The 23,916-nt window shown below is 39.2% G+C and overlaps 1 protein-coding gene across 1 annotated transcript; it reads right to left on the bottom strand.

Moving 5' to 3' along the window:
• Nucleotides 1–1,028: 1,028 nt before the first annotated feature.
• On the bottom strand, nt 1,029–14,775 carry tuft1a (tuftelin 1a). The gene is made up of 12 exons (XM_034698672.1): nt 14,538–14,775; nt 7,712–7,777; nt 6,585–6,686; nt 6,388–6,474; nt 6,138–6,188; nt 5,917–6,003; nt 3,663–3,773; nt 3,292–3,515; nt 3,096–3,201; nt 2,907–2,990; nt 2,607–2,701; nt 1,029–2,089 (listed from the first exon to the last, which is right to left on the bottom strand). Exons 1-12 carry the CDS (start codon nt 14,592–14,594, stop codon nt 2,017–2,019), a joined length of 1,143 nt encoding a protein of 380 aa, XP_034554563.1. The 5' UTR covers nt 14,595–14,775; the 3' UTR covers nt 1,029–2,016.
• Between the last annotated feature and the right edge of the window lie 9,141 nt (nt 14,776–23,916).

Here is a 23,916-nt window from a genome sequence, read left to right as displayed (position 1 = left end):
TTGAGTGTGCTTGTAGTTCAGCAGAATTGGTTCAGGGGGTTGGTGCATGGGTTACATGTTGTGGTCATTGTGTCTCAAGTACCAGTAATTGTGTGTAAACCAGGCGTGTCCAAAGTATGGCCTGGGGGCCAATCGCGGCCCAAGGTCCATTTATTTATGGTCCCAAGCTTCCATCTTAAATGGTGTTATTTATAGCACAGAAATGAATCACATTCTGAATCATCTGTACATTTGCAGTTTCTTTCAAGCGAACAAACAAAACTAAAGTCAATCCAGAAACGTCTCAAAAAGCTTCATATGGACTACCTGTCTAAAGCCAAAGCACCGGATATTCTGCAAGACGGCAATAAAGAAGAAACACAAGAACTCTTAAAGCTGACAAGTTTTCAAATTAATGTTTTTATCACGATGTGAAAATATTCTGGATGAGCACTAAAAGTTCAGAGGACACAAAAGAGGACACAAGATAAAACCAAATTATGAAATCGTGCAGAAAAGGTAAAATTTGATGCATAAAAATTATTCAGAACGCAGGAAAATAGTTATTTAGTTCTTAAATTTTTGTCTGCTGGTCAGAAAGTCTTAAAAACAACATGAAAAAGAAGTGTGATGAAATCCAGATCATGATCCTGCCATAGAAAATTAATGAGACAATATTTTTCCCACATTGCCCGACCCTAATGAAAAACATTCTCCTCCAGAAGAAGATAAAGTTTGCTAATGTTTACATGGCTTGTGGATAATTGAGGACTACCTAGTTACTGTTTTATTGAGAAAAAATTAAAATAATTGTTATTAAATAGATGTTTCATATGTAACTTTTATGATTCCTTAGTCTCAGTAGGAGCCAATGGCCCTGAGGTATTCTGACAACCTGAAATGTGGCCCTCTTTGAAAAAGTTTGGACACCACTGGTGTAAACAATTGAGAAAAACTGTAATGTAGTAGTTTCTATTATAAGTGTCCAGCAGAGGGCGCTCCTGTCATAGCGATCCAGTCCACAAATCAACAAGTCAGTAGGCATTGAATTAATTTGAAGCTTTTATTCTGAAGCACAAACCGATTGCATACTTAAAAAGAAAACATCTACCAATCAGTCTGTCTAGAGTTCTTTAATATAAATAAATACAAAGAAGGAAGGTGTTAAGCAGGAGTTAAAACATCAAAACACATTCATTAAAACGTACAAAACATAACTATACACAACGACAAGGAACTGAAATGCTTTACAAGGAATAAGTGAAAGAAATAGAATGACACTTCTATGAAGCAGTTCGTCAAAATGTCTTCATCATCTCTGACGGTCATTTTCCTTCTGCTTTCTCACAGTTTCAAAAGGTGCCATGTTGTTCAGGGCTTAAAGGAACAAGTTTAATCTACACAGCTCTTTTCATCGCAGGTTGTTAAACTTTATATAGACTACACTCAGTATTTACATTTTTTAAAGCAATTTACTGTTCACCTTACAAAGTGACAGAGTCAAGGATGAGTACTAAGACGTAGTAGGATGTAGGTCGACATGTTAATGGTTTTTACATGAAGCTCTAGCTTAGTTAGCTTGGTTTGCTACATTCCTGATAATGGGCTTTACAACGCCTTAACCCACTTTGGCAAAACAACTGCACTTTGCCCCACATTCCTGTTTTAACACATCGTCAGTGTCGTAAACTCAAAGGTTAAACAAAAACAATCGAAACAGGGCAGGACAAGGAAACACACACATACAGAATTCAGTACAACATGTAAAACTTCAAATGCACCTTAGCTGAGTCAGTACGCTTAGTGTATCTACATTAAAGCTGACATAAACACCACACAGTCTCCTTCTACAGTGTTAGTGGTTTGACCACTTTACTTTAAGTGTTGATGTGGTTGCAGTCCAGGGAGCTCTGCTCTGACATCCCAAACATTCATGTGATCAGATGTGGGTGCTGTTTGGTTTCAGTCTGCTGTGAAAAGGTTTGGTGGTTCTGGGCCCTTTGATACGTTCTGTGCATTAACTTCTGCACAGTCACTTCATGACTTAATCTCAATGACTTTGATGAAAGGAAGGGGTTTGTTGGATGTTGTGGACGGCTTGAGCGGTTTGCTGAAGAGACACAAGGAAAAAAAGGTTTCACATGAGTGTGTTTAAATGGTAAATGGACTTATATAGTGCTTTTCTAGTCTTTCTGACCACTCAAAGCACTTTTACACTACTCGTCACAGTCACCCATTCATACCCATTCACTCACTGATGGTTGCGGCTGCTATGTAGTGAGGCAGTGTTAGCTAATCTCATTCGTTCACATTCACACACCTCTGAACAACAGAGGGAGCAATTCAGGGTTCAGTGTCTTGCTCAAGGACACTTCGGCATGTGACTGCTGGAGCTGGGATCAAACCGCCAACCTTCGGTTTGATAGACGACCGACTCTACCCACTGAGCCACAGCCACCCCATGTTTACATTTGACCAAATTTTTGTTGCTAACAAGCTGAGATTTTCATAATATAACTACTGCTCCTAAACTAATACTGATTCAATTTGCCACTTGAAAGAAATGAATAAGAACAAAAGGCCCTTGAAGGACTTGCACAATTTACTACTTGGAGAGGAGAAGTTACCTGTAGACGATCTGGGGGTTGCGTTCTGATGAAAGGTAGGAATTTGACCTTTGGCCTCCGAGGAAGTAGTCCATCTGGTCATGCATCTCTCGGTTCTGCACGCACAAGAAGTCAGAATAAGTTCACATTTTTGTAACGAGGAAAAAAAAGAAGCTTTTATCTCTTCTCCTCGAGTGTCTCTGCTCTCTCACAGATCAAACCGTAGAGGGTCTAATCCCTCTTTTCACATAATCCTGACTTGACATTCTAAATTCCACTTCAAAAACAACCTCAACAGATGAAGACCTTAGCATCTCTCACCTCAGCCTCCAAGAAAGCCACTTTCTCCTCCAGCTCTTTGATGACGCGGTCTCTCTCCTGGATCACCATGCGAGAGTTCTGAAGCTGAAAACAGAGTAAACACAGGCGGGCGGGTGAGCAACTCTTGAGCAAATATGAACACTGAGACAATGTGTTTGCTTTACTGAGTCTCCCACATGGGCGTCTCACCTGCTCAATCATGTGTCTGACTTTCCTTTGCTGGCATTTGAGCATGTCATCCAGATGGTGGATCTTTTCTTTGAGAATAGCCACCTCCTTCTCCAGCTGCTCAGCCCTAAAAATACACACAGAGTTATGACACTGTAATCCTAAATTGATTGTTATAATTTACTCTGTGTGTGTTTATATGTGTGTGTTTGCTAACCTCTGGTCCCCTTTGTGGCCCTCTTCTCTGATCTTTTTCAGCTCGCGGAGTTCCTCCTCCCTGTTGCAGATTGCCTCCCTCAAGGTGGCGCTCTCCTGCTCCATCCCTCCCAGCAGCCTTTGCAGCTCATCTATGCGCTGGTCTTTCCTCTCGCTGGCGTCTTCTGTGATCTTCAACTTTTGCTCCTGGCTGCTCAGATGCTCCCTCAGCTGGCTGCCTTCCGCCTTGATGAGACAGAGAGAAAAATGATTTACTTTGCTCAACATTAAGAAAAAACTGCATGTAAAATGAAGCTCTTGTGTGTGTGTGTGTGTGTGTGTGTGTGTGTGTGTGTGTGTGTGTGTGTGTGTGTGTGTGTGTGTGTTTGTTACCTGCAGTCTCTCTTTCTCCTCCTGGTGCTTCTTCTCTGCCTCCTGGAGCTGTGCGTACAAGCGCTTACTGACCTCCCTCAGCTTGGTTCTCTCTGCCTCTTCATCTGCTTCCTGATAGAGAAGGAATGAAGTGTTACATCAGCAGATGGATACTGGAAAGTTCTGGAGAAGCTGAATCTGAGTCCAGATCTCTATCCCATGGAGAATGTGCAAAAGGGCGTTCACTTGAAATCCAGCTGTTTCCTGATGTGCAAAGCTGATTAAGAGTCAAAACTGTGAGAGCTGCCAAACGTGCATCTGCTAAATCCTGACTTGGGGCTGTTGAACACTTATGCAAACAAGTAATCTGTCCTAGATACCTGTTCTAGATGAATATACATTATCTTTATTTAATTTGAAAACACTGAGAATCTGATTCTACAGTCATCATGAGTAACAAAGTGATCCTCCTTTCAGTTTATTTTACATTTAACTTAAAAGAATTGAAATATAAAATGAGGATTTTCTGGGGTGTTAAACATGCGTCCCGCAGGCCAAAACCGGCCCGCCAGAGGTTCCAATTCGGCCCGCGGAATGGCTTTGCAAAGTGAAAAACATTAACTGCAATTTTTGAATAGAAGTAACTACTATTTCAGATTTGTCTTCTGGGGGTCGCATAAAATCATAGTGTTGACGGAGCGCACCTGAACGCCGCTTTTTCTCTGGGACTTTTTTTCTCAAAGTGAGAAAATAGATGACTTCCTGTTTGCATAACAGGTAGAGATTCATAAAGACTTTTAGAGCACTATAAGATGATCCACTAACTACTAACACTAACACTACACCCCTGCATACAACACTGTCCAGCAAGCAAACTGTTCCTGCTGGAGCTGAGGGGTCCATTATAGTCAACTTTACCTTCTTCATTATTATAATCTATCTGTTCTTTTGCTGTTAACATTACACACTGTGTCAGGTGAATGGGTAACCTGTGTGTTTGGTGTGTTGGCAGCTGGTTTCAGGGCTTAAAGAGTAAAATATTCGGCCCCACTTTGAGACTCATCATGGAGAAAAATACAACAGCTGTTTTTGTAGATAGATAGTTCATTAAATGTGAACATTTTCAGAATGTACTTGTACTTTTCTGCACTAAAGCAAAGGGAAAAATGTAGTGTTGTCGTTATTTATAGGTTATTATGTTATGATCTTGCTGCTCCGGCCCACTTCAGATCAACTTGGGCTGCATGTGGCCCCTGAACTGAAATGAGTATGACGCCCCTGCTCTAAAGTTTATGTACACGTTTTTAGAATTACATAAACATACTGAAACAGCTGTAGGACATTTAGGGAAATAGGATCATTTTCTACTTCTCCCAGAATTCCTTCAATTTTGTTTCTAAAGCCTCAAAATGAAAGGGATTCCAACATCACGTTTACTTATCTTTAATTTAGATCAACTACACTCTGATACACACAAAGAGCACTGTCTTGTTAATCAGTATCCAAAAGTCACACCAACTAAACTTTCACTTGAAGTTGTTAAACTGTAAAACTATAACATTTTATTTCATTATTAAACTATATTGTATATAGTTAATGTTCTACTTCAAAACCATGTAACAATGGGTTAAAAGTCGGAGAGATATTTTAATACTGATGTAATTGCCGTCTTGTTTTTGTTTGGAATGAGCTCAGGGGGTTAGGCTGTCATAAAGAAAAACAGGCGTGTCTGCGTGCGTCACCAGAGCAGTCGGGGGAGATTTTCCCTCGTATTTCTGCAGCAGCTCTGTGAGCGATCCATCGCGTGACTCACAGGTAACTCGACCAATTAAACCAAACATAGTGGAGTCAGGCCTGTTTGCTGTATTTGTACACAAACATTACTGACACGCAGTTAGTAGTGGATGGATAACAAAGGTGCTTAAAGACGGCAACATAACTATTAAAGGAGAACTATCTGTGGAATGCTGGCAACAATGAAAAAAGACTGGAACACACAAAGGCACATGTGAGGAGAAGAACAGTGTGTGCCTGAGCAGCTTTCTCACACATGTACATGCACCCCAGGGTGCTATCAAAATATTTACTGTCACTTTAATCCCTTTCTTTTCTGCTTCATCACATTTCTCTACTTAACCTGACACCTCATGCTCTTTCTGTTTGCCTTTAGGAGGTGATCGCTTTGCACGAAAACACTCACATAAAGACTTTAACATACTGTACAGAAGTTTGATACGACTTCGACGAGAGGCTATACATGTGAGAGACTGCTCACCTGCACGTCGGCTTTAGTGCTGCCCTTAGAGGAAGATGAGCTGCTCTTTTTGAAGGGCACGCCAACTCTCCATCCGTTTGTGTGTGGCTGTGGAAATGAAAAAGAGGAAGCGAATGAGGAAGTAGTTTACCATGGAGGTGAACATACATGGAGGAAATTCCATTGAGTGCACAGGATGGAAGATTAACAAAAAAAAAAAAAGCAGCTGAAAATAGACCCACCTTAGTCTTGGCTGCCATCTGCTCCCTCAGTGTCTTCAAGCAGTACCTCACCTAAACAAAATGCAGACACATTGTGAATACTGAGGCAGCTGAATACATTGTCTTTTATAGTGTTGAAAGAAACAAGTGTGGGAGAGACATGGGCAGAGAGCAGGAAGGAATTTACATGAAGCAAACATGCAAATTGTTACATAAGCTAGACTCTGCTGAATGTGTTAGTGCTATCATTGCTGTGGATTCAAACACTGACCTCCTGTATCTGTGATACTTCATCCGACAGCATCTTCAGGCTCTGCTGGTGCTTCTGTTGCTCCTGTTTGCGGGCCTCTAAATAAACCTGGCACAGGGAGGGATGTCAAACACGGATGTTAAACACAAACATAAGTGATCACAAAATAAACACGGCAATAATATCCTCACGAATACAAGTAATAGTGCTGCACCTACCTTGATAACCTCCACCTGCTCCTCTGTAGACTTGACTGGCTCCGGGGTCAGAGATGTCCTGTCGCTGGCTGGTTGCACCAGTGCGAATGCTCGTCCGATCGGCTGTAGAATAAAAGAGCAGAGGAGTTATGCGAGGTGTTTTATTCTACGTGAATCTGGGTGGATGGGTGTGATACATTTCCAAACCACATGCGCACATGAGTGAAGTCACTGTGTTGCAGTGCTGGCACTAGAGGAAGAGTTGGAGCACGTTTCTGATTCAGATTGCACAACGTTTGGTAAGACAGCCAGGAGTAATTATTGTGCAACATTGGTCTGGAACGTCAGATATGAAGGATTCTATTTAACTATTAAAACTAAAACAGCATATTCTTTGTCTCTGTCTTGTCAAATGATTCCTGTGCGTGTGGGACTGAGTCAATAATTAGCAGGCAGAAACATTTAGACATAATCACTATGGAGACTGACCTGTAATCATCTGCTGCTACTTTAGAAGTGGTAGTCAGACTTGGTCAAAACCAAAAGTACGGAGGGGGCGACGCTCATACACAAGAAGGCAGGGAGATGTTATGTAACTGCTGCTCTGGTAGTCGTGATTTTTTTCTCTTACTTTGGTGCTGGTTTTGGTAGAACAATGGCTGTTTTGAGACTTATTGAGTGGGAACCAAGCTAGTGAAAAACTGGTGGCAGCTATGGCATGTTTACAAGCAGATTGAGTTTTTGTAGAGTTTGAGTGCAGGAAGGTGACGCTGTAGGTGCATGAGTGAGCACTTGCCATGAGGTAATATCTCAGGGATTATTGAGAAGATTTACTGTTAGACCCGAATATGGTGTGGACGATGAGTACCTTCACCTCTAGTGTGCTATTCTTTCCCCTCAAAAGAAGCTCTTTATCCTCAAGTCTTAAAACAAATCCACCCCAGTGTTTCCATTAAAGACCAAAAGTCTGCTCAAATCCAATTACATAATATCTTGTCCTCAAGAACCCAAACCATTTATTCCACGCTACTGTCCACAGATTAGTGCCTCTAAACTTCTGATTCCTACGACTACTTGAACTCTTCTCAGTATTGTTTCCCAGCCCAAATTTTAACCTAAGTTATCAAGGTGCAGGAAGTTTGTCTTACCCTGTCTCTGTGCTGCTCCGCTGGGCTCTGGCTGTGAAGTGTGAGCCGCAGTCGCCTGCACCGGTCCTGGAAATAAAAGAGCGATGAAGAAATGAGATGCTGAAGCAAATTCACAAAGAGACCGTTATGTGATGGAGAGGCAGATTGAGAACTATTTTGAGGCGGAGAGGGGAAAAAAGGAGGAGGAGAGACTGAGTCATACTCACTAAATGAGACAGAACAGGAGGGAGAGAGAAGGGGGGGAGTATCCAGTAAGAGAGAGAGATAGAGAGGGGAAGGTGGGGGTACAGTCGTCAGAGTGAAAGTTGAAAGTTTTTCACAGCTGCACGCAGACAGATTGTTTGATTTAAATTGTGTGCTATAGACGTCAGAGGGACTTAAGGCGGAAACTCTCCAGGCGCTCTCAGCCAATGAGAAGCAGCCGCTGGATTTCTGGGAAAGCGGGCAGATAATGTATTGTCAAACAAGACGAGACATTACCATGGCAACAAAACCTCACAGTAGCCATAAACAATCTGGCACTCGAGAGCGAGGAGTGTGTCTGAGAGAAACATTGCACAGATGACAACGCTGACAGAAACTCTTTTAGACACAAACAAACCTTGTGTTTCTTTTTCATTAATTCACGGGGGAGAGAAGTCACACCAACAGGAAACGTCTGGAGTGGGACGTGACCACCACAGGGAAACCCCTTATATGTGATAATCAGCAGAGTGTGTGTGTGTGTGTGTGTGTGTGTGTGTGTGTGAGTAAGTATGCGTACGCGAGGGAAGAGGTCAGAGACATTATATAACATCTTGTTCTGTTTATTTTCCATTGTGTCCTTTGTGTCTCTAAACTCATGTCAACTCAGAGACACAGCAGACAGAGAAGAAATGTCTGCAATGTTCCAGTGTGGTTAAAAGTGTAAACACAAACACACACACACACACACACACGCACACACACACGGAAGCAATAATAAAGAATGTGCACACATAATCACATTTATTGCCTTTATAGTTTAATAATAAAACAGGTTAATAAGTAAGAGAGTCTTCTGTGGAATTTGTCAAGTGATCATGATTATGTGTGTTTATTTGTGCGAATTAAAATGGGTGTGTGCGTTGTCCCTATTCGGCCTTCCTTTTTGTTCCCTTTGTTTGTTTAGTACTCACAAGGCCGAGCTTCACTGTGTTACCTTGTATGTCCTGTTAGGACAGCTGCAGATATTGTTTTTACAGCTGCTTTTTAAAGCTTGCTGTTGCACCATACAATTTTTGGTTGCAGATGGAGTTTATGGAGAATTATTGACAAATAATACTTCAAGTGCTTGCACTTAATAGTTAATTCAAGCATCTAAAGTTATGTAATATGATTTCAAAGAAGATTTTATCATGCGAAAATGCAAATTTTAGTCTCAATTTGTGAGGATTTGCTGTTTTGCCATCATAAAAGCAATTTAATATTCCTCTGACCACTCAAAGTTTACACTACATGTGACACTCATACGTTTACATAGTGATAGCAGAGGCTGTCATGTCCATCAGCACCAATTACTGCTCACAAACAGTAAAACAGAGATGGCTGTGCCCTTCAGAAGCAAGTTAGGGCTGCAGAGTCTTGCCTAAGGACATTTATGCAACATAGACAGAGATCAGGCAAGCCACATCCTTGTCCTCTTTTAAATCTCTTTTAAAAACACACTTTTTTAAATGTGCTTTTACTTCTTAACTCATCACTGACTTTTAATTTCTGCATGGTTTTTATTATTGTTCTTTTACTTAACTCATTTTAGCTCTCCTTACGATTGTCATGTGCTTTTGTGTTTTCCCTCGCTATGGCTTGCACTCTGTAAAGCACTTTGTAAACATGTTTTTAAAAGGTGCTAATGCTATATAAATAAAATGTATCATTATTATTATTATTATTATTACAAACTGGGATCAAACGGACAACTAAGGATGTGTGTGTTTAGTCAACTAAACAATTAAACATCACCCTCACTAGTCAGCACCAGTTGGTTAAACAAATTATTGATGTAGGTCTGAAATGTCGGTCGTATGTTGTGTCTAAGCTTCAGCACAGCCACCTGCCACTTACCAGGGCTACAGCTCTGATTAACAGCTCCTGCCATAATACTGTAACGCTCTACTACAGGTGGCATCTTGTAGCGTGCCGTGGGTTGGCATTAGTTTGATCTAGAAAAGGTAGATGAATTTGTATGTACGCTGTGTCTTAAACTGGCATACGACCACTGGTCCAGAGCAATATGTATCCAGTACCGGCATTTGCAAAAAAAAACTGCAAGGAGGACTGAGATCTGGTGGTGCTAGCTCTGTTAGTACGAGCCAAACTCTGCAAACAAATTTGACATTGTTTCCAATTGAGAGACAACCCACTGAACCACTGAACCACAGCTATACCCTGAGGGCTGATAAACTGAAAATCTTTAGGGTTGATGGTTGGCTGGAAACTCAAGATAACCTTTGATAGGCTCACTTCTTTCTAAACCATTTTGATAAACTGCTAAAATAACTACAGATTCAAGGGTAATAAAAATACTTCACCCATTGTGTCAGCAGTTTCAAGTCAGATTGTAAATGGAGGTGAAAAGAAGGAACTCCTCGTGTTATCTCCCCGCGTGTGCTGATGTGACGAATTCACCGGCCTTGATGTTTGCCAGACAAAGGATATGAACTGGGTTGTGTTACATAAGATTTGGATAAAGAGCAGTGTGAGCTTACAATAAAGAAGTGTTCTATGCACAAGAGGTTATTAGCTTGCTATCTGTCCAGGAAGTAGAGTAACGCAGGGAAAACCAGAGTGGTACAGATGAAATGAAAAAGCTAGGAGTAGTCCGAGAAAAGGGCGTAAAGCCACAACAAGAACAATGCAAGAGGCACAGGAAATATCAAATTAGCTGTGGTGGTGGTCCAACTATGTCAAATGGAAACTCAGGAAAATGAAAGCAAAGAATTCCCCTCTTGGCCAACATACTTTCTGCTCAGATTACACCTGAAAGCTTTAATAGGGCACAGAGATTAGAAGAGAGGGAGAGAAGAGGGAGAGGGAAAAAAGGAACAGAGAGATGGTTGTCAAAAAGGAATCCATTATTATATAACTTCACCAGCCATTCATAGACAACCAAACAAAGGCTCAACTAATCCTCCCACTGCCTTCGACTATTTACACACTCGTCTCTCTGCCTGCTTTCTCTTTTATATTCACACACACACACAAAAATGCCACCTCCAAAGAGAACCTGTAACGCTATACTTCACGGGAACACAGACAAAAAGGCCAGTTGGATGTGATCATGGTCAGTGACGTCTCCCTACACACGAACGCAGCCTCTCACCCACAGAACACACACTAACCTAAAGTACACATTACCCTTTCTAACAGGCCAGAAACCTGAAACTAAGCTCTCACACACACCGTCTACACACTGCTGTGTGCTCTGACAAAAGATCACGGAGGTACGGCGTGGCTGCAAGGCTTAAAGGGTATGAAGTCGCTTGTGTTTTGGGCTTTGGCATTAGGTACTCTGTGAATAATCTGGGTTAAATTAGCCGGAAATTGACCACCAGCTTGCTGATAAACACTGAACACTGAACAAAATGTTCTTTAGAGCTCTGGTTCCTGGTATAAAATAGTTCAGATTGTTTAAACTCAGATAGCTGCAGGGATCTTCGCCATATATAGTAAAAATCAGTTAGTGCCTCCAGGTGTAATACCTGCATGCCATATGAGCATTCCTCAAGTTCAAGATTGTGTGCACATGTGTATTAAATCACTCAAACCTTCTCATGCAATGCTTTTTGCATCACCTGCTGCACAGATGTCGCTTTTGTCTCGTGTCCAGCTGCTTTATAAACCTCAGCCTCTAAAGCAACAGGTGTGAGCTGATGGAGGCTGCAGGTAGCTTTTCAATACACTTAAAGTGCCAGTACTTTATTTAAGTGAGGTCTTAAACCAAGTGTACATGGGTTCTATTTCACAATAAAAACGAATTTAGCTCTTCTATCCTCCATTTGAAATATAATACAAACATACAGAGAGCAGCTGATAAGGAACTGGGCTGAAAAAGATACGGTCTTGACCTTTATTACAACTAAGATAAGGAAATATTTTGATACTTATCAGTTACGGATACTTAGTTCTTCAGAAGCATTTTTTACTGCTCGAAAGTATGAAGTTCAAAAGAAAGTGATGTACAACAACTACGCAGATACACAAAAGGCCATCAAAGAGACACAAACTACAAACTACATGGACCACAAATGGAAACAATTTGTGTCACGTAAACAAAAAAAAACAAAAAAAAAAGGCAACCACAGAAAAAACAAAATCACTTTCAAGAGTTGCAAATGACCACATGGAGATATAAGGAACCAAAAATAGGAACAATCAACTACATAGAGATACCACAGTCTTCAAAGAGATCCAAACAAAAACAAAGAGATATAAAACTATCATGAAGAATCCCAAACTACTACAATGAGACAGAGAGCAACTACAAAGAGACATTAGTGACCAAGATAGGATACAAAGGACTATGACAAGACTCAATGACACGTACAACTAAGAAAACACAACTATAGGAAGACAAAAGGAGTACAAGAGAGACACAGAATAGAAAAGATTACACATTAGAGCTAGTTTGGGAATTTGCAACTATAGCAGATTATCATTTGTTTCTATTCTGGGAGTCGTTTTTTGTAAATGTGTCCGGTCTTGAGGTTTAACCCCACAGCATGTCAGGCTTTGCCCTTCAGTCGGTCAACAGTCCATAAAAACTCAAGGTTTAAGTGAAATGATTTGTAAACTTTAACGGGAAAAGACAAGCAGAGGTGTGATAAGTGGGTAAAGGATTTGTGCGTGTGTTGCCATCATGTGAGAAAATTAGCAGGTTAACGCTGAGGGTAAACAGTTAGCTCACGGCATAAGGACCTGAGTCATGACATGACAGCTAACCACACAGTGACGGAGAACATTATAAATCCAACAATTATCTCACTGTCAATCAAGCATACTGTTTTTTTCCTTCCCTGTGCTGCGTGCAATCCAGATATGCTCTCATGTATTCCAGTCGTGCCTCTAAATAGTTGAATCTATAGATCATGTTTGGCACATTTCCGGCAAATAACGTCAGACACTCCAGACTGAGATGCTGATTGGGGATGAGGAAAGACGGAGAGAATGTGCATGGTCACAAAAAAACAGGGAAACTAAATGGCTGGAGGGATAAATGTAGCATTATTCAAGAAGAGTCCTAATGGAAGCAGAGAAATCTTCTTGTTTGGTTTTAGGGGAAGAAATCTGTGCTTTAAGTTTCAAGGATAATTCAGGTAAAAGCTGATTTTTTGACACTGTTGTTTCAAAGCGTGGCCTGGATGTTCTTCCTGTTTTTAAATGTCAGATCATATTGTCTGAGTTCCCAAAAACATACTCATAAACTAAGTGCTCAATAACTTTGAAGGCCTTTCTCTGATACATCGGGCACACTCCCTCCTTCATGTAGCCTTGTCCTTTAGACCTTACCAGTAAAGGGAGTCACATTTTGAAAATGTGTCATTAGAAAATGTTACATGTCACAGTGAAATGCCCTTTCTGCTTAAGCTTGTCTGACCCTGTCTGATAAGCATGTCAGATATGTAAATACTGTAGCTGGAGGACTATTTGACTGCAAGATGTGACTTTTATAAAGATGAATTGGCTTCCTGTATGCAGCTTATGCAATGTGCCATGTTTGAATGTAATACTTACTTAAACAGAGGCTTCACAATTAAAGAGTTTCACATATTGCTTCACAGCACATGGCGTCAACACAAATGATTAGTTTTATTAGGTGTGTGTGGTGCTGTCCTCTCCACACTTTGACCTTTGTGGCACTTGAAGCTACAGTTACACAACAGTAACTGATTTCTGAGTCTAGACTATTGACACAAATGTGGAGTCTGGCTCTCATATTTGGCTCTAATTCTAAATAATTAACTTGATTGACACTGATCACTGTCATGCCCTTCTTTAAAAAATATGATCTGATATATGAGCTCATTGCTGTTGGAAGGTACTGAACCAAGCAGGAGGCTGCTGATAAGGTGAAAGTGTCATGTTGCGCCACAACCTCATAAACCTCAGTACAAGTTAATAGTGTGCTTTTTCAGGCAAGGTAAATGATTAGCCATTATACTCCCCTAGACAGAGAAAAAAGCTCATCTCATTCTCAGCAACTAGCAGAGGATGACCTGCACATCAAGGAAATTTGATGTTTAATCATGTGGTATAATAATTTACATGCACAGGTGGTGCACATTATGTACAAGAGGACCTTCAACAGGTTTGTTTCGTGACTTGCCTTCACTGTCTGTCACAAATGCAAATGTAAGCCCTTAAATGATGTGGGCAGAAGCACCTGTGACAGGCACAGATGTTGTTTAGACAGCTTCTCAGCTGCTGCCTTTATCTGTGCTGTGGGACTTGGACTAATAAGCTACTCTCATTACTACAAGTCCAGAGACTTAATAGTACAGACACCACTTAGAGAAGATGAAGACTGGTAATCTGTGATGAAAAAAAATCACACAAGCAGAGCCTTTTATACCGATCAGAACAAGAGCAGACTCATGTTGAGAAAAGAAAATTATGTTGGAACACATTCCAGCTGGAGAAGGACCAACACATCCGCAAATTACAGTGGGAAAAGACTGCTTTACATGTATTTGTTTTTACACAATACACCTGAAGAGGAGTCAGCCTAGTCTGTATAGTATTAATTATTCAAAAGCTAACATTGTTAATTAAAAAACTAGAAAAGTGTGAATGAAATCGGGACACTTACCCCATATTCTTGACTTCTAATGTCCTCAAACGTGCACAGACTTCTTGACACGTTCATCTTTGATAGAAATTAAATAAATACTCCAAAAATAAACAAATAAATAAATAATTATAGCAAAGTGTTGCTCCGTTTGAATGACTTTCCTCTCCAAGCTGTTGCTGTTATCTCTCTCCTCCTCCAGGCCGGTGTGTTCCTGAGTCTGCTCACTCCTCTCTGCACATTGTAAACTTTCTCATTACGTCACTGTAGGCCCCGCCCACAGCAGTCACACCGAAACAGCCAAATAGGGAAACTGGAAAGAGGGAATATCTGAGAGGGGAGGGTCAGGGAGAGCAGCTGGAGGTACCTGATTCTGGAACAAAAAAAAACAGTGGAAGCTTATTAACTATGATACCATGAGAGTGATGTTAGTAGAGACCTTTTAAGGTCGAAACACTACAGTTACCTATCTCTGTTGGACTATGGATGGTAGACTCCAGCAAAACATGGCTCAGTTTACAGATGAATTATTAATTTAAAAGCTTTAACCCTGACTGAGCCTGTTAAGGTGTCTGCTATTAGTTCACGAAGTAACAGGGTGTTTAGTTCAGTGATTTAACCCTCCTGTTATGTTGCAGGTCAAATTGACCCTTTTAAAAGTCTATTTTAGGCAAAATATGCCTTCCAAACCAGCTAAATGCAGCATGAAAATCTGGGCAGCATGTGAGAGAAGAGGTGTCATGTTTATCTATCAAAATCACTTCATAAAAAATAAAAAAAATAAAAATTTAAAATAAAATAAACAATAATCTATGTCATGTAAAACTATTGTATTTATATTTAGGTCTTTCCAATGTACATAAAAGAAGTTTTAAAATGAACTTGAATGAAAAACAAGTGAGTTATCCTCATTGAACCATGATCTGTGAGAATTAAAGAACACCAATGGACTAAATCTTGATTTAAATGGTTAGTTATGGAGTTAAAAATTAGATTTAAAAAATGTTCATTGGGATTATTTTGGGTTCTGACACTTTTGGATAATTTAATATGCCCCGGGTCAAATTGACCCAGGAACATTATTGCAGGAGGGTTAAGTGCACTTTCAAACAGTGGTTCACATAAGTCATAAAGATCTGCTTTTAATTCGAAAAATCCCAAACACTGTATTTTTTCATTGTTCAACGCTCCCTAAACTACCCAAATATGATATTTAATTTGTTTGTTTTACTTGGGCACTGACTTTTATTTATTTCCATATGAAAATGTATTTGTAGGGGACACTCCCTGAGATAAGGTATCTACCACAGTGAACACCAAGCTTCTATTTGTTTTGTCAAAGTTGCACTGTGGTTAAAGTAGCACATTCTTTTCTGTTCTGTCTGTACTTATAACAATAAACCACAAGAAGGATTGCAGTGCTGTCCAGAAATAGTGCAGACTAGCTCACTGTGACCTTAAGAAGGGTCAGGTATTGTAAAATTTGCCTTATAAAGCTTTTCAAACTTTACTGCACTGACATAATTTGGCCTTACACACCTGATTTGTATGAATATAATCTAAATAAGTTGATTTTTTTTAACCTTTTTTATGGCACTGTATTTACACAAGACAAGAAGCATATTTCCAGGGTTTATGGTGTCACACACAGAGGACTGAGATGATAAAGCACAGGTTACAGGGTGAGTTTCTCTGCCCGTATTTAGCTTATTTCAGTAACAGCTGATCCCGGCCAGCACAGACCTCAGATTGGATAAAGACTTTAATGGCATTAATGGCTGTTGAGCTGCAAACAACAGCTCGCTGTGGCATACAGGGGATGATGCTAAATGAATGTGAAGGATGTGCACACACACATACACACACACACACACACACACACACACACACACACGCACACGCACACGCACACACACACACACACGCACACGCACACATCAAAACACATCTTTTACTTTTTTCAGAAAAAGGACACCCATCAGAATCATGTGTCTCAAAAGTACAGGTTGTATTCACCTGTTAAATATTTGAGACATCTATTCCAAGCTGATATTTCATTCCTCAGCAGGATGTGGTTAACAGTTATGTCACCCTGGGTGTTTTTTTAATGGTTGATTTCTCATTAGGAATGTGACGATCCCCCATGAACCAAACACACCTCTACCTTACTTCAGTATGTCATCATGTGTTCCTCCATAAGTAGCAAGCCATAACATGAGCCAGAATAATATGTGTTGACATCACACTGCCGACCACACTCAGACACACACTGATCCACAGATCAGACAGCAGACAGTGTGAGACGTGTTTTCACACTTCACTGTGCGAGACGGTGATGTGAGTCAGAACTCTGCTATTCACTGCTTTTAAGGATACATGTTGAGTTTTAACACTTGCCTAGAAGATACGTTTACTTGAAGAGGCCGTCTGTTGCATTTTGTTGAAGTGTGCTGTGCGTTAAAAATATCCCAGGGTGCAATGCATTTTTGTGTATTACACAAAGGACCTGAAAGGGGTCAAATAAACATTTATTTTGTGTCTTTGTGAGTCTGAATAGGATCCAGAAAACTAGGGCTAACCAACTGAGTAGAACACTTCAAAATTTACATTAGTTATCTTATTTTTAAATCTTTTTATAATGTAAGTAAAGTGATTTAATAAACAAGTTTTATTGACCAACTTTAGTGCTTGTCCATAAAAAGAGCCAGCATGTTCATTTATTATGTGTGAATGGAGAAATTGAGGTTGTTGGATGTAAACATATGAAGTTAAGGTGTTAACTTAGATTCGGGAGCAGGACCACGCCTAAACCACACCCTCAATCACCCGACAAGCCTTCTTAAACGTAGCCAGCCTACTCCAACTGCTTGTCCGTGATTCTTCAACCCACCCTCCTTCACCTTACTCTACTGCATTTAACCTATTTCCTTGTCCTCTCCTACTCAACTCGTGCTCGCTCCTTCTATGCCCTGTCTACTTCCAGGTACAACCTGGGTCAAGATCAGCTCCAGCAGGATAACGCTGAGACGGAACCCCCATCCTGAGTCTCCTTCTGCTGGGCACACCACGCACAACTAATTCATTAAATGTTCAACTTATATCCTTGTGTGGCGTGGTCCTTGCTAGTGAATGAGCTGTAGTTTGAAAACAAGTGATAAAATAGTAGTTTTCAAATAAATTGTCATTTCAAATCTTTTTCTTATTGTGACAAAATCAATTTCAGACTTTTCCTACCTCTTCATATTCAAGCTTGTTTGTCTTCTTTCCACAGGGAAAATGTTGTTAATACTCAAACCAACACAGAAAGCCTGAAGATAAATCCATTGAGAGTGATATAAAAAAAAGCTAAATGTTTATGACTTTTGGCTTTGGTTGGATCATGTGAAAGTTCAAAAACAAGTCAGTTGACTTGAATAAAAATGCTGAGAAACAAACAATAAGTGGTCTAAAAATAGAAAAGACTAATGTTTGGTCAAGTGGTCGTTACAGTCAGAGGTTAAAAGTGCACTAAGGTGACACAGAGTCAGTGTGTATGATGCAGTGATGTGCATTTCTCAAAAACAGTTATGAAACTCTAGCTGTATAGTCAAGAATTCTATTTCAGCAACATGACACTAGAAGCTCATCTTTCTATCATTTCCTCTCTTTATTGAAATCAGAGCCCTGCCTTTCTTTGGAGACTCTGAGGTCATGTCTCGAAATTTTTCCTGCGAATTAGAGAAGCACTTCCATCTAATTGTTAAAACCTACTCTTGTAGATTACTTCCTGTTTAAAAGTAGGGACACTTTGGTTTCTGTTTTTCCTCATACTTTCCCAACCTTTGACTGCTTAATTGTGTGTCATTTTTTATTAATTTTTTAAGTTATATTTTTGGCCTTTTTGCCTTTATTTGATAGGACAGCTGAAGAGAGACAGGAAATGTGGGGAGTAGAGAGCGGGGGAAGACATGCAGGAAATGGTCGACCGGCCAAGAATCGAGCCGGTGACCCCTGCGACGGGGACTGTAGCCTCAGTATGGGGGGGTGCTTAGACTGCTAGGCCACAAGTGCCCCGATGTGTGTCAGTTTTATGATAAAAGGGAGAAAAACATATAGATAATTATTGTATTCTAAGTTTTGTGTTTTTAGTTTATATATATTTGTTGTTTTCATGAGGACTTTCTCCCAAAGAAATGCTTCATTTGATCTAAAACCAGATAATACAATTTCACACCTGAAAAATGACTCTTATATTAAAGGTCAAGATTTTTAAAAAGATATTTTAAAGTTGTTTGGCCTCAAGTTTTCTAAAATGTTGGCCAAAGCTTTCAAAAAGGTCATGTGCTGTTGTACACAACAGTAAGTATTAATAGCACTGACGTATTGAAATGATTAATCCCACTCTCATTATGTTACTATTTATCTTTTCAAATGTTCAACAACAGAAACAGGTTTGTCCCAGTATCTGAACGACTGCATCCAAACCCTTACAGACTTGTATTTCCACACGTGTGTCACCGGGAGGTAGATGGAAATATTTTCACTGCAGGGATGTTTTCTTTATGAACAAACATATGAAACAGCAAACACACCAGGATTTCAAAACAAAACACACCCAGCTCTTGGTACATCAACCCTCAGGTTTAAAGTTATGTCTGGAAACCTGGAATGGTATGGAAACCCGATCCCACCCATGGAAAGTATGTTAGCTGGGAAGTTATAGTCCAGCAAAACAGGTACTGTACACACCATGAAACACTGTACAGGTTTGGTTACACTGCCTGGGAGGTGTTAGTATCAGACACAGCTTCTGGTTCTACTGCAAATATTGAGGGTGTGACCTTGCATGCCAACATACATGTTCCAGGGAAAGAATTTAGTTCAATTCCTGAGGAACCAAAAGTGGGGAAGGAGCCTCTTTAGGCCTTTTGAAGTCAGTCGCACAATAGCACAGCGGGGAGAACAGTAAGTCTGTCAAAACCAGCCAAAGACCACAACTCTTCTGAGGCACAGACGTCACGATGGAGGCCGAAGTAGTCCCACACAGTCCCACAAAGGTGCCAGTGTGTCAAATGAGATGTAAACACAGGACCTTGATCCTTCTCTCAACGCCCTGAAAACAATGACCTGAAGTCATAAAAATGTTCTGGTTTGCAGATAAAGGGAAAATATTTATGGCAGGAGATTCAGACATGAGTTGGAACAACACTCCCAGGTGTTAGAGATGGGGTTCTCTTCTGATGCCATCATCTATTTTACATATATCATATCTTGAAGAGCTACAACATATTCTTTCAGCCTGTTTCACATGGATCTCATTTGACCCACACATTCCTATCGTGCCTCACCCTGAGGTGCTGCTGGCAGAAACCATCCATCACTGCCCACAGCGCCAACTACGAGAGACAGGTCTGAACTGCTGAAAGAACTCTGTGTCTTGATTATACAACTTTAAATTTGTCAAAAGGACTCTATTAATTGGTCTAAAATCTAAAATCCGGGTGTTAGAAAGCTGTGATTTTTACGGATTGGAGCTCAAAATGATTCATTCAGGTGTTTGAGAAGATGTGAAAATCTGTGACAGCATCTACAAACAGCAAAGTGGGCCTCTTGTATCATAATCTAATATCACAGTTAGATTCAAAATCCAGATTTTAGTCTTTCAAACATTAAACATGGAAAAGAAAATAAACTTTCATGAGCAGAAAACTTTACAAAAATACTTTGTTTCCATTTCAAAAACATGTCCCTGTTATCCAGAAAAACTCAGGACTAACAGTTCCGATGAACAAAAACATTTCTGTAAGAGAAGATTAGAGGCTAAAACAACAACGCTGTATGGTCAGTGAAAGGCATGTCAACACATGCAGCTTATAGAAACATAACAGTAAAGGTCACATACAGAGTGTGCTTTGAGGATAATGCAGAATACATGTGACCCATGAAGAACCTGTTATAAATGTTTTTGGTTAAACCTGTGCATTTCCTGCTATGATGTGATGTAATGTGTCTCTCTAAAACTAGAGGTTTAGGTATGAAAAACAATCATGAAATCATGCAATCACAAACAGGTGTCAGCTCTGTCAGCTCCTCATCTGAGAGGGGCTGACGGAGATATTGAGACAATAAAAAAACGTATTTATTCAGTCTGGCTTTTATGTAGGGTTAAACAATTTTATACTTACCTTTTACTGTAATATTGATTTAAATGTTGCTTTACTATTTAAAGAATTTTAGCTGTTATCTTATTCTTTTTTAATTGTATTTATTCATTTATTTATTTACTCAGTTTTATTGATATTTTTAGCCTTAGTTTTATTCTCAACTCTTATCCTTACCCTTTTATTTTAACTATTTGTATTCTTAATTTTGACGTTTTAACTTATTTTAATTACACATTTTATTTTTGGTGTGCATTAGTCTCTAATTTAATTTGTTATTTTAATTTATTTTTTGTATAATTATTATGATTATTATGATTATTATGATTATTATGATTATTATGATGATGATGATGATGATGATGATGATGATGATTATTCTTATTCTTATTCTTATTATTCTTATTATTATTATTGTTGTTATTATTATTCTTATTATTTCTTCTTATTATTATTTATATTATTATTTTTATTATTATTATTTTCCCCTAATATGTCTTACCATTGTTTTATTTCTGCTTCTTTCTTGTTTTTCAATCGCTTTAGAGCACTTTGAGTTGCATTTGATTTGTATGAAAGGTGCTATATAAATAAAGCTTGATTGATTGATTGATTAATTGATTGATTGAGGTGATGTATCATATGTCATGTGTATTATGGCTCGGTGCTGGAAACAAAGTCCTCGCCATCTATTTTGTCCGCACACTAATAATAACTATTATGAGCTTAGTGAGCTCCTTTAGCTTTCACCTGATAACTCCTTCAGCCACACACTTCTCTGTAACTCAGGCTTAGATAACAAATCTCAAATTCCAGACAAGCACAGCAGTGCTGCCAAGTCGTAATCCGTTTTTATTATCCTGTTCTTCTGAAGTAGTCATGCATGCTCCTTTACACATGGGAGTGATATAACAGAGCTTCTTTTGAAGATGGAAGGTATGTAGTAGTTTTTGTTCATCTAAAGCAGAGTTATTTATTTAGATACTTCAGAGTGACTTATTGTTCGTCCATCTGATGAAAAAAAACTAAATTCAGATTTTGCTTTAGCTGTTTCTGGTCTCAACCCAAATTTCTACCTGCATCCACCTATCTCTCAGTGCTGATCAGGTTGTGTATTCATGGGATGGCAGTGGCTCAGTGTTAGAGTCGGTTGTCCTTCAAACGGAAGGTCAGGTGTTGGATCCCAGGTCTCGCTGTCCATATGCAGAAGTGTCCCTGTGCAAGATACTTAACCCGAACTGCTCCGGGTGGCTGTGCCAGCGGTGTGTGAATGGGATTAGTTAATACTGATGGGCTCTTTACATAGCTGCCTCTGCCATCAGTCTTTGACGTATAAGCACCTTGAGTGGTCAGAAGATTACAGAAACACTATATGAACACAGGGCATTTCTGTTTTCCACTTGTTAACAGACTCTTAATACAGATTGAAACATTACAAAGTGAGTGAACAAAACTAAAATCGGAAAGTTGAAGCCTCAGCAGCTAAACAATAAAATTACATTCATTGTGAAGCTCCATACAGCTGACATGAGCTGCAGACTCCAACTATTCTCAGCAGACTCAGAATGAAGAAAGATGTGTACATTGTTAGATTGCACTTTAATAGTGTTGACATAAAGAAGTTGATTATAGGAGCTGTAATTATATCTAATGCCAGTGCTATAATCATAGGCATTTCTAGCCCATTTTTGGGGGTGCTGAAGCCCCTCTAAATTGAATCTCAGCACCCCTCAAATTTGAGAGATTTAAAAAAATCTTTTTAGTGTATGTCCTTTTTAACAAGCTAGAACATTTTCAAAACCATACAGTACTGGGTTGAAATGGAATATTTTAACAACAAAAATACAGCAGCTCCACCGCGTTTTACATGTTGTGCATTGCATTTCAAATGAAAGTCTAAAAAATAACTCCAATGTCTATTTTTGGTATTTTTGGTACTCACTATAGGGGGCTGGTTTACTCCAGAAACATATATACTGTTTCTGTATATGTTGTGGAGCTGCTGTATCTAAATGAGTTGTCTTTCCCCAGAAATTAGGGTTACCATATGTTTCTTTTGTGATTCCAATCCATTTCTCTTTTGCTGTGGCTCAGCATTTAAATAACCTTTATCAGATTTGATGGTTTAGTCACAAACTTTCCCAAAAAGTTTTATACTTTTCTTTCACAAATGTGGGAATGTAATTGCATTAAAATGTTTTATACAACTAACCTTACTGGGATTAGTTATATAAAAAAAACTCCTGCTGAGTTCTTTATGCGATCTGTCTGTTTGTGCCTTTTTTGATAGTCTTGATATCCAAGATTTTGATGTGCAGCTTTTGTTTAGTCGGGAATCCGTTGTAATCGCAGTATACGCTCTTTAATAATGAACACAATCAAGTCTGCGAGTTTTGGGCGGGATGGCGGGTGGGTCTCCTTTCTTTTCTCTCAGTTAATGTAAATTTGAAAGAGATTTGTTGCCACAGCCGTGTGATTTGTGACTGTATTGAAAAAATGAAAAGCAAACATTTATATTTTTTGCGTTCCCCTTTTTCCTTGAGCCTCTTTTGAACAGTGAAATGTATCTTGCCTGGCTCAGCACCCCTAAACATCCGATCCTAGAATCGCCCCTGGCTATAATCAAAGTTTTCCTTTAAGTTGTTTATGAAAAAAACTGCAGCACTTTACATCGTCTAAAAAAATACAAGCAGCATGAAAGCATAAATAGAAATAGATCTGTTTATTGCATTTTTTAAGATTTATTATAATTTTATGTTACATAAGTGTCCCTTTTGGGTTAAGTCGAATGGACAAAAACAAAGAGGAGATGATGTGTCCTATATCATGTGAAGAGAGTAAACCATGTGGTACAAATACTTGACTATCACCTACAATTAAGAGAAGATAAACAGAGAAAATGACATTTGATCGTTTTATTGTTGCTATATTTATATTAAATAGAAAAAAAGATCTAACGTGAAATACAGTCACAGTGTGTTTTTTTTCCCAGTCAACATGTTTATATCAACATCTTAGAAAAAACAAACATCTTTTCACTCAACAGTCAAACAAATCAAATTCAGTACCATTTCCAGTTTCACTGAAGAGATAGTGATAAACATTAAATTACAGCAAACAGTAACACAATTACAAGTCTGTCTGATTGTTCAAAATGTGTACAAAAATCATTTCATGTAACCTACAAATGTTAAATACAAACACTTTACAAAAATTAAGAGCAACGAGGGAATTACAAAATGCATAACAAATTTAAGGCA

The sequence above is a fragment of the Notolabrus celidotus genome, chromosome 12 (genome assembly GCF_009762535.1).
Source record: "Notolabrus celidotus isolate fNotCel1 chromosome 12, fNotCel1.pri, whole genome shotgun sequence".
Taxonomy (NCBI): Eukaryota; Metazoa; Chordata; class Actinopteri; order Labriformes; family Labridae; genus Notolabrus; species Notolabrus celidotus.
Note: the sequence above shows the minus strand (reverse complement) of the source record. Positions and strands in the feature narration are given on the sequence as shown.